At 31.2% G+C, this 11657-nt stretch overlaps 1 protein-coding gene across 2 annotated transcripts; it reads right to left on the minus strand.

Moving 5' to 3' along the window:
• Positions 1 to 3766: 3766 nt before the first annotated feature.
• LOC110650673 (uncharacterized) lies at positions 3767 to 6598 on the minus strand. Of its 2 annotated transcripts, none has more exons than XM_021805771.2 (3): positions 6470 to 6598; positions 4325 to 4533; positions 3767 to 4230 (listed from the first exon to the last, which is right to left on the minus strand). In XM_021805771.2, exons 2-3 carry the CDS (start codon positions 4514 to 4516, stop codon positions 4099 to 4101), a joined length of 324 nt encoding a protein of 107 aa, XP_021661463.2. In that variant the 5' UTR covers positions 4517 to 4533; positions 6470 to 6598; the 3' UTR covers positions 3767 to 4098. The 2 variants fall into 2 exon arrangements, with proteins under 2 accessions (XP_021661463.2, XP_021661467.2); XM_021805775.2 differs by having other exon boundaries at positions 6336 to 6481.
• Between the last annotated feature and the right edge of the window lie 5059 nt (positions 6599 to 11657).

Genomic DNA, 11657 nt, shown 5'->3' on the forward strand with positions numbered 1-11657 from the left:
TTTCTAAAAAATAATAGTTTGGAGTTATAAAATGATGGTTTAACCGATGATTTGATAAGGTTTAGAATTTTTTTTTATTTTATCTCTACACAATATATAAAATTCTAATTATATAACTTTAATGTTATATTTATAATGTATATTTAATGATTAATTAAAAAAATAAAATGTTTCTTTAATTATTATTATAATATTATTATTTATAAATTAATATTTTATTTAAATAAATATTTTTAAATTATTTATATATTTAAAATAGTAATAAAAGTAGTGTTTGAAATAAATAAATTACAAAAATTTTGTAGAATTCATTTATAAATATAAAATTTTAGTATTTTATTTAAATGAAAATTTATTTTGAACTCTTAATAATTAATTTCATAAAATTTATTGTAACTAAACTAAATTTAATCAAAATTGATAAAATTTATAAATGAATTTCAAATTTAAAATCATATATATTTCAAGTGATAAAATTATCCTCTTATTATATATCATTTTATTTTATTTTATTTATTACAAACACAAAATTTATTTCATTTTGAAATAAATTTTATATTTAATATATAAAATATATCAAATAAATAATTTTATTTATAAATGAATTTTAATATTAAATTCATTTTCAAATGAAATTAATTTTACTATAAAATTGACAAAATAAGTTTAAAGAGTATTTTAATAATCTCTAAATTTATTTTATCATATCATATTATCTAATCAAATAAGAAAATATTATTAAATCATCATATACCATATCATCTTTCTAAGTATGTTAATAATAAAAATCATACCATATAAAACAATATGATTAATTTTTTTTTAAATTAGAAGTTTCCAAATTTAAAATTTTTTGCCATTTTTTATAATTTTAATTTTAATATTATATTATAGTAAATCATTCAGATTATTACTTCAGTTTTAGAATTTCTAAATAATTTCAAATTTAAATATATTATGAGGAATTTATGGAATGCATTTTTAAATAGTTTAAAATAAGACTTAATTATTTGCAAAAATTCTAAAAAAAAAAAAAAAAGGACTCTCCAATTAACTCCATTATCAAAGTACCGTTTGCTGATGAATTTGTGGCTGAATGAATCAAATGTCAACTGTCTACCAGTTAGCAGTGGCACATGGTTCACTCATTGTGCTGTTATGAATCGGACGGTCCAGAATTCCTCTTAGGCCCCACATGACATGGCTATATATGTCCAACTGGCCAAAATTTTAGGGAATTCAAATCTCCAAGCTCACAAATCACAAGCAGTAAGAACAAAAAGGAATGAAATTGATGTTGCGTACTCGTGTATTTAATTTGAAAATTGAATTTTAAATATTTGTTTAAAATTTAAAATTTAGAAATTTAAAAATTATATTTTTAAATAATAAAAAATTTTAAAATTTAAATTTAAAATGGAAACAAGTATCTAATAAAAAAAATATTTTTTAGATTAATTTTAAATTTCAAATAATATAGATAATATTATTATTTGAAATCTTTACCTTTTTTTAAGTCTTTATAATAATTAAAATTTATATTTTTTAAAACTTTCCAAATAAAATATTTTATCCAAATCTAAATTCATAGTTTTAAATCTATAAATCTAAACACAATCTGAAACACAATATGAAGAATGGTCACTTTCCATTATATGATTGTTTAGGGCTATGAGCACCAAAAGGTTTTAAATTTTTTTAAAAAAAAAAAATCTGATAATAGTTATTTGTAGAAGCTTTTCTGTAGAAAGTTACAATAGCAATTATAAAGATAACTTACAATGCAATTTACAGTCAAATTATATATTCTTTTGAGGGATGTTCGATTGAATGATTTAACTATTGAATGCAGCCGATAAAGATAATTAGTAGCTGTTTCAATACCTATCGATTACTTTTTTTTCATAAATTAGAGCTGCTCCTTTTGCATTGTTTGACAAAATTAACCACAATATTTTGATGAATATAGTGTGTTAAATTCAAAATCCAGAATACAAGAAAGAAACAAAATCCCCAACTTTAGACATGCAACCCAAAATAAAATAAAATAGAACCTGTAAATCAGTAATCAGACCGCGAAGAACTTGAAGCCATGGAACTTGATTGCAACTTCATGGAGGAGAGAAATGGAGGGAGGGAGAGGCAATGGATAGCGAGCTCCTCTTAGGCTCTCGTTGATTTCAAGTTTTTTTAACATTGATTAACAATCGATTTAACAATTAATCGGTTGCTTTTTAGATCCGTTGTTAAATTTTTAAAATTTAACTATTTTACTAAAAAAAATAAAAATCACAAATTAGTTATAAAATTAATTACTAGTAGCAACTGATTTCATTTGGTTGCAAAATGGTTGCAATGTTTGCATACATAATTGCCGTGCTAATCTCTGAACCAAAATTTGCATACATAGTTGATGAAGCAATCCAGCCCTTCATTTTCGAAAATCGTTGAATTATATTTCACTGATAAAGAAGATAAAATGTCACCTTGTTTATGTTTATTTAGGTTAGTTCAGTCACCCCTTATGCATTTTGGTATACAATATCAGCTTAGAAAATTCTTGCTGAACTTCGATTCAGGGAGGGAGATGAAAGGGTCTGAATAATTGATCCCCTAACCTTTTATGGTACCTCTAGTTGACACACCAAAAATCAGGTGTATTTTTCTACAACTGAGGCTTGAGGTATTTGCATTAACCCTTTTTATCTGCACCAGGGAGCAACTCTATTAACACTGGCTACAACCTTCTCTAGCAATGAGATCTCCACCGTATGACGACGAAGGGAGACAGCATCATCAGTGTATTGAAGCCAATTGCAGGCAATCGGCCCTGCTATATGCAGCACCGTAAACTATTGCACTTCGAGGTGGTGGAATCAAGTCCAATGTCTCAGTAATTGCAATGGTGGCTGCTGCTGTTATTGAGAAGGAGAAGAAGGAAATTGCTGTTCGACATAATTCCCTGACAAGTGCTGTCTGGCTAGTCCCCCAATTCTTCCCTATGGGTGCTGGGGAAGCTTTTGTTTACGTTGGACAACTTAAAACTTGAAAGGATGAAATCAACGAGCACAGGGCTTTTCCTAAGCACACTTTCTAAGGGTTTTCTTTGTTAGTAGCTTCTTGGTGTCACCGGTTGACAAAGTGACTAAGAAGACATGGCTCGGGAGCAGCATGAACAAGGAAAGGTTAAATAACTTCTATCTGTTGCTTGCAGCGCTAGGATCGTTTACCTTTTTTCTTTTCCTTATGTTTTCAGTGAGATACCAGTATACAGTCCGTCTTACAACCGGTGACTGATGCATTTCTCAGATTGAGAAAAACCTAAGTTCAAGTCCCCTCTCTTTTATATAAACCAAAGGAAAATGTATATTTTCCCTTCAGTGCCAATAGAGACACGAAATCAATAGATGTGCTTAACACTTGTTAATTGCTCTGTTATTTTAATCATTCAAATTTAGGATTAGTTTTCACTAATGGTCACTCAAATTATCAGAGAGTCACTTTGTGGTCATTAAATTTCTCCTGTCCACCTAAAGTTTCTTCTCCATCTAATTGGATGCCACATTAAGTTTCTAATATGGCCAAAGCGACCTCATTAAAAAAAAATATATATATAAGTAATTTTATTGTAAACAACTGAAATTCGATAACCACAAAGTATTTCAATGATTGCTTTGGTGACCAGTGTTAAAATTAATCTTTTAATTTTCATACTCATTGAAATCAGTGAAATTTATGATGCAATGTTGTGAACACCATTAAACAATTTAAAGAAGCAATTTTCAGACCTGTATATCCAAATACCAATCGTTTATCAAAACAGAATTCTCTATACCAGCACAAATTGTCTATTACGATTCTAATATTGCTACTTGAGAACTTCCAAAATATATTTGGAATGACCACGCCAAAAAGTTCATATAGAACTGTATCCTTTATGTGAACTAAAAAAAACTTTTAAAATTCAGTTCATTAAATCAGCTGTACTTCAGAAAATACACTACAAAAAAAGAAAAAAAAAAGATCACATAAGCAACAGTAGAACACTAAAGAAACAGAAGCTGAACTCTAAAGAACAATATAAAACAGATGCATGCTCTAGGAAGAATTGCTTGTGTACGCAGGTGAGTGGTTCACAACCAATGGGGCACCTAGAGCTTGATGGTTTGCTTCATTTTGTTTGCGGGCCTTGTACATCTCTTCTGTCTCAATCACAACTAATCTCTTTACCTGCAGAGAAAAAATACAAATGTATATTCAAGACAATGACCATAGAGTATAACATACATAGAATTAAAGAATTGTATTCAGCTCATACTAAAACCTGTTGAAGCATTCCCCTAACAGTGGGAGTATTCCATCGCATGACGGTACGGTTGCATTTGTGAAGACGCAATGCCTCTAAGGTACGTCTGTGAAGTCTCCTAGTTCCTGGAATGCCCCTCACCAAGGTTATGTATAAGTTAGGACTCCATGCAATTGGGACTTGGGCTTTGAACGCCTTGAACGCATTCATGATTTGCAACTTTGCACCTGTATCACCCACTAATACACCTTAGCTATGTCATAATATGAGTAAAATAAAGTTGCACTACAATGACAAAAACTGAAAGACTGAGATGATACATATGCACATAAAAGGAAAAGGGAGCAGGGTGGAGCTAGCAGGGAAGTGATTGAAAATAGCAACAATCGTCAATGGCATTCAAAGGCTTAGAGAAAACAAATATCACCTAATCATTCTTCACATTATCAAAAACAGAAAATTTTTAAGAATCTATTGTCAATTGTTACAAAGTACTGAATTATGAATATTTAGAAGCCAATAGATGAAACCCTCCAGCTGATTTATAAAAATGTCAGCATATAGTTTATTTCCTCTGCCCCATTTTTCTCCCTTTAGAATATCTAATCAAGGTAAAAAGTGCATTCTTTGTTTGACAAGCACACAACATGTAGATAGAAGCCTTTGAAGAGGATAACAAATTAAGATGGGAACCAAGCCAACAAACATACATCAAAAAAGCATATCTGCATCCATATGAGTGAGGCTACTGCGTAAGAAAAAATTAGCCAACTAAATGGAATTCCAATACCAGGACAGAGAAAATCTAACTGGAAATTTGAAAGAGAAACTTGATCCTCTAAAAGTTTATGCAAATTGAAAACAGAAGAAATGAAAAAGAAGAAAAACTAAATTCTAATGCGAAATTTAAAATTGCAATTGCAAGCACAACATATGGAAATTGTGTGTGTGACATCAGATTAAAATATAAATAAGAGAAGACCATGTGTACAATCTAACAGTATGTTGGATTTACTTTGTCAAAAAACCACTCAACCTAAAAGTTCAAACTTCAAACTTCAAACTTATAGGTAAGGCTCCATATCTCTAACACCCACAGCACGCCTCACACGAATACTCATTGCACTTGAAGTGTGAACAAGCACATCATACCTTGTGCTGAAATTTTTAATTAATAAATGAACGCGACCATGATTTAGACTCTGGAACTTTTTGTTTGGAAGGGTTTGATTTTGATATCATATTAAGAAACCACTCAACCTAAGAACCAAAGATCTGAAGTTTGTAGGTACAGGCCTTAACAAGAAATGGAATCATATTTTAGGGCATTACATTTGCATTTTCAAAGCAAACCAAATGTGACTTGTATACTCATTTTTTAACATTTCATCAGTACCCACTTAAAAAAATGTATTACATATTAAGGACACTACATTTTTTTGGCTTTTTATTCTGTAAAACTGAAAATCATTTAAATGATTTTTGTTTCATTGAAAAAGCAACTGATATCAATTTACTTCAGCCTTAAAATCTTTGGCACAAAAAAAGATCAGCTCCTTTTAACACATTCTAGCAATATATTTTCCAAGCACCTAAACTGTAAAATCATAGGAAACTAATGACATTTTCTATATCAAAATCAAAAGTACAAAATAAAAATAGGAAATCCTTTCTCACAATAACAGCAACCTCTCACTATCAATATCAAATCTACAAATTTATAACCTCATCCTCCCCAAAAAAGAAAAAAGAAAAAACTTCTCACCATTTTCCTTTTTTTCAAATGGAAAGCGGAAATAATCATACAAAGATATAGATGAGAAAGTAAAGCGAAGGATTACAAGTTACATATTACAAATTCAATTGGAAAAGCTGTGGGTAGTACAGTTATCAATTTCATAATTTTTTTTAATAAATGAAAAGGGCAAAAAAGGCATAATATTCAATTGAGTGAATCACACCAGTTCAATGTCTCCAGTAAACATTCTATGAGGGCTAGCAAAAGCAAATCGAATTTAATCACCAATACCTGATATTTATATCACCGAAGCAGTTATAGGTACTAAGAATCAAACGATGAGAAACTATAGCAAATCACAAGGAGAAGTTATTGAGTGGGAAAGAGAGACAGAGGCTACCGAGAACTGAGAACCGAGAACTCACCTCGGATTGAGATGCACCAGAGCCTGTTTATTAGTGAACCTGAATAGTATACTAATGCAGAAGGTTGTCTTAAGAACTAGGCCTATGCCTGTCAAGCCCAATCGAAAGTTGTGATGGCCCATAAGTTTAGAGCACTGAGGACTAGGCCCAACAACTCAAATTCGGAGATCTTCTTCTGGGAGTTATTGGGACTCGAAGAAAGCAAGGTATCGTTGTCGTTTGTTGCATGGGAAGAAGCAACGGGGCGGAGCACCAATCAATCAATTAGCAATGAACCGAACCCTCATCTCTATTGCTAAAAGAACTGCAAATACAGTTCAAAGCTCAACTTCTGCTCCATCCAATAATAAACTATTTCTTGCATGTTTCTTTATCTCCTGCACTTGGTATTTTTTATGCCTTTGCTATTTTGCTTCTGCCTAATGGGTGGACATTTGCGCATGTTGAAGGTTTTTCATGGGTTCATACGTTCGACGAATTGCACATGGTATTAATTAAAATGCGTCCTTACGTTCGACGAATTGCCTAAATGAACATGAAACATTTCTTTCTCTTTTGATGTTTGTGGTTCAGTTAGGATAATGTATGATTAAGAGAGTTGTGGGAGGCTTTGGCTTTGTCAGTTTCTCGAAAGAAGATGACATTATATATGCAAAAGATGCCATGGATTGGAAGGTAAAGGTGACAATAGATTCTTGTTATTCTCTTGAACTTGCCAGTGTTCAATTCTTGTGAAGTAGATGAAACTGTTGCCCACAGAGATAGCTTTGATTGCAGGCATTGTTGGGTCGATCATTGAGAATAAGCCATGCTCTTGAAAGGGTTCGTTGGGTTCGTTGTGGACCTGTGATTGTCCCTTGCCTTTCAGACCGTGGAGATGACTATAATCGCAATGGTTGAAAGTTGAAACTCCTCTGAGTTTGAGCAATGAGCTTGGAGATGTAATTGTAAGCATAGATTATTATAAATGGACAACACACTCGGGATCATACATCGCACCAATTAGATCATGAAAAATCCTACTAAAAATACCCAAAGGAGGATCTTGATGCTTACGAACACCAACACTGAAGTTCACCGCATAGCTTGCCATTCAATAAATATCACATGTTTTCTCTGTAGATGTAGGCAATACAAACCTCCCAATTGATAATATAAGCAGTTGCGTGATGCTTCGAACCAAACCTTTGTTATTGCCATTGATCTCTGGTTCCAGCAGAATTCTTCTAAATCCCTTGTTCCGTGCCAGTTTTAACCCTCGATAGACACCTTATAGTTTACCATTAATCACTGAACACTACACGATAATCATAGCAAAGTCGCCACACCAATTGACTATCGTGTCTTGAAAGTTGAATCACTCCTCCTGTAACAGCTAATCCATTAATTATTTGAACAGCACCACTCCCACTCACATGTCTAAACTATGGAAATAATTCTTTTCACTAAAAAAAAATTTACTCTAATCCATTAAAATCGATTACTAATCTATTTAGCAACTGATTTAGTCGGTTGCAATGAAACTGGTTACTACGACTACTAATTCGATTTCTAAATTAATTAAATTAAAAAAAATTAAAACTTTTAATAAAAAACTATTTATTGTTAATAGAAACCGATTTAGCAACCGAATCGATTGTTAATAGTAATCGAAATATAATTAATTATAAAAAATTTGATGTCTTTAATTTTAGAATCATTTTATAAATAAGTTATAATGTAACACTCCTATTTGCATAGCCTGGTAAATTATACTGTTCCGAAGACCGGTGTCGGTCCGGACAATTAAGAGGATTAAAATTATGTTTAAGACACCTAGAGAAGCCTTGAATACAAATAATTAGTAATTGTCAAATAGTTAAGTATAAATAAGAAAAACAGAACATAAAAAGTTAAGTGAGCTGAGAGTCACAGCTATGGGTGACCTTCTCGGGAAGGACTGCGAGGTCGATTTAAACTCAAATTTCAAACCGTAAAATGTGACACCGCGGTCCTTAGGACTATTGTGAACACAGTGGAAAAGAAAAAATCACGAAAAAGAATTGTTAAGCCTGTCAAATAATTAGGTCAGGGATCCGAAAGAAATATTGAATTATTTGCAAACCGGGTCAAACCGGCGAGGGGCAATTTGGTCAATTGACCCCTAAAACTGACTCCTGACCTAATTGTCAAATAAAATCGGAGAAAATAAAATTTTGGAGTCAGGAATTAAATAAAAGAACTAATGAAAAAATAAATAAAAAAAAGGAAAAAGAAAAAGTGAAAAAGTGATGACATGGTACACGACATCATGCATGATGCAATAAACGTTATAATTAAAATTTTAATTTTGGATAATTTGTGGTCTTCCTAAAGGTTAAAAACATAAAAGAAAAAGAAAAAAAAAACAATAAAAGTCTTCTTCCTCACCCATAGCCGTCTCCCATCCCTCACCCTCTCCCTCACCAAAACCTCCATTGAAGCTCATTTTTGAGCTTGAAGAAAATCAAATCACACCATAAAAAATTTACCTACCATTATTAAACCTTGTTTGGGCAACTAGAAAAGAAGATTGATCAAGAAAGTTTGGAAGAAGAGTGAAAGATTTGGAAATTTGAAATTCAAAGTGAGGTTAGTAATCTAAACTAAAATATTTTAGTTAAATGTTTATGTTCTTAGTTGAATAAACCTAAAAATATATTTAAAATGAAAAGAAAACATCTTTGAAGAACTATGTGTGATTTTGGCCAGCCATAGATTTATGAGAATATGATGTGTTTTGATTGAATTAAAAGTTTATGTAAGCTTAAATAAGTGTGTAGGTAATGTGTATACTTTTTAATTTCAAGAATTAAGTCAAGTAGCAAAGTTAGGGTTTTGGATCTAGGGTTTGAAAGACAAAATTTTGAGAATTAGTCAAATGGTGTGTTTGACCTAGTTTGAGCTGAAAAATGGTCATATGTGACCAATTGAGGTATGTTGGAAGTGTGAGAATCAAGTGGAAATTCAGATTGGTTATGGGCATTCTGCAGGTAGCAGGACCAAGGTCCCTTTCAGGGATCAAAACTGAAAATTTACCAACTCAATTGGTGTGAGACTAATTGGGAATGAAACTAGATACAAAATGACACATTTTTCATTTAGGAATCATGCCCAAAAAGTGACCATAGTATAGTGAACAAATTGGCCAAATCCGAAAATGAGTGTTCTACCCAGTACAAAAATGACCAAATGAACAGTCTGTTCATTTAGCCATAACTTCGGCTAGGCAGGTCTAAATGACCTGAAATTTTACCAGTGAAAAGTTGAGATATAGATCTAAAACTTTCATGAAGAGCACAAACTCAAATTATGCCCTGAACCAAGTCATTTAGCCACCCAAAGTTGATGACCTAAAATTACCAGAATCCAGAAATTTGCTCAGAAATCTGGGTAAGTCCAATCTGCCAGCCATGATTCAAATGGCTATAACTTGAGCTACAAAACTCTAAATGGAGTGATTCAAAAAGAAGAATAAAGTTAAGACAATAAGAAATAATTTATATGAAGAAAACTTAGCCAAATTCTAATAGCAATATGACCAATGAAACAGTGCAAAATAGGTTACTAAAACTGAAAATTTGCATGTTTGTCTAAAAGACTTAAGTTTTGAGAAAACAATCAAAACCAACAAGTTAGGTAACCAAAATGTGGTATGTAGGTATAATTAGAGTTCCCATACCTTTTAAGCATTAGAAAGTCAATAAATTGACTTGAATAGTATCATAAATAGTAACCCCGAAATACAAATTTTAAAGAACGTCAAGTTTAGCATATTAAAACTAAGTATAAATAGATTTGATTTTATTTTTGAACTTATGATAAGTTGTGATACTGAAACACTGTGAAATTATATGTTTCAGTTGAAAAGAATACCGAGAAAGAACCCGAAACATTGAGTCAAGGCCAATAGGCGACTTGCATCAGGTTTGTACACAAAAATTTTTAAATTATAGTTTTCACAATGAAAATTGATTTGTTATACATTGTGAATGTGTTTTATTCATTATGAATTTCGAGAATGTTGTGTTGCCTATTTTACAATGAAAATTTAGAATGAAAATTATTTATTGATTTGTATGAAATATTTGAACAGTATGGTTTTGAATTTAGTTATGGCCTTGGAAATTTTAGTTGAGAATTTGTTTAGTTATGCATTGTGGAATTATTGTGTTAATTATGGGTTTTGAGAACTATTGTGTTGTCACTTTGGGAATGGAAATTTGACTTTGGAAATTGATTGTGTTTTGCATAAAATATTTGAATAACTTGATTTAAATTGTTTTTAATTCATACTTGACATGGCAATATTAATATGTTCCTCCTCCACTTGTGGGGTAAGTTTGATATTTGATCACTTTCCTTCCTCTCTGGCTTCTCAGTCTGAGGGGTGAGTTTGGATGAGTACTCATTAGCTAGCTAGTTATCTCCCTCATTGATTTCGATTAGTGGGGTGAGTTTGCCTTGTCGTGGTGTACAACACGGCATGTTTGAAAATTTTGTGTCATAGCCTAAGTTATGTTATTGATTGGCAACACTATGATTATTAAATTGTTTGATCAAAGTTGTGTCATATTAAGTTTTAAAATTTGTGAAATGTTTAAATTGTGATTTGTTATAAATGTGATTTGAAAAAAAAAATTGTGAAATGTGATTGTGAAATATTTGAATTATGAATTAATGACAAATATTTTATATTTTGCATTTTATATTTATTGTGCACCACTGAGTATTTTTATACTCAGTGATAGCGTTCTTTGCTGTCGCAGATAAAGAAAAGGATATAGCAGTGAGTACTCTGATCGAGAGGAGTCTGATTGAAGAATTTTTGTATGGGTATTTGTTAATACCTTTGTAATTATTTTGATATAAATGGTTTAGTGTCATATGTATTACGATAAATTGAGCAGTTGTACAGTCAATGTATAATATTATTATTTTTGAGATTTTGCGTCTGTAAATTAACTTATGAATATAAATTAAATATTTAAAATGCAATGTGCATGAGTTTATGAAATGTTTTCACATATCAATTCTTGAATTGAAATTTGGATTTTGAAGTGAAGTGCTGCTATTGCTGTTGATTTGAAGTTTGGTGGTTGTAAATAAGGTTGAATTAATTATTTGGAAGTATTTTTCACAAGTTTTGAAGAACTTTTTTTCCCAAATA

The sequence above is a fragment of the Hevea brasiliensis genome, chromosome 7 (assembly GCF_030052815.1).
Source record: "Hevea brasiliensis isolate MT/VB/25A 57/8 chromosome 7, ASM3005281v1, whole genome shotgun sequence".
Taxonomy (NCBI): Eukaryota; Viridiplantae; Streptophyta; class Magnoliopsida; order Malpighiales; family Euphorbiaceae; genus Hevea; species Hevea brasiliensis.

Bases quoted from the DNA above. Each gene is read 5' to 3' on its own strand.
- LOC110650673 (XM_021805771.2), bottom strand. From the start codon at position 4,516: ATGAATGCGTTCAAGGCGTTCAAAGCCCAAGTCCCAATTGCATGGAGT. The intron at 4,231-4,324 runs GTTTTAGTATGA...TTTTCTCTGCAG, and splicing joins TTAGGGGAATGCTTCAACAG to GTAAAGAGATTAGTTGTGAT.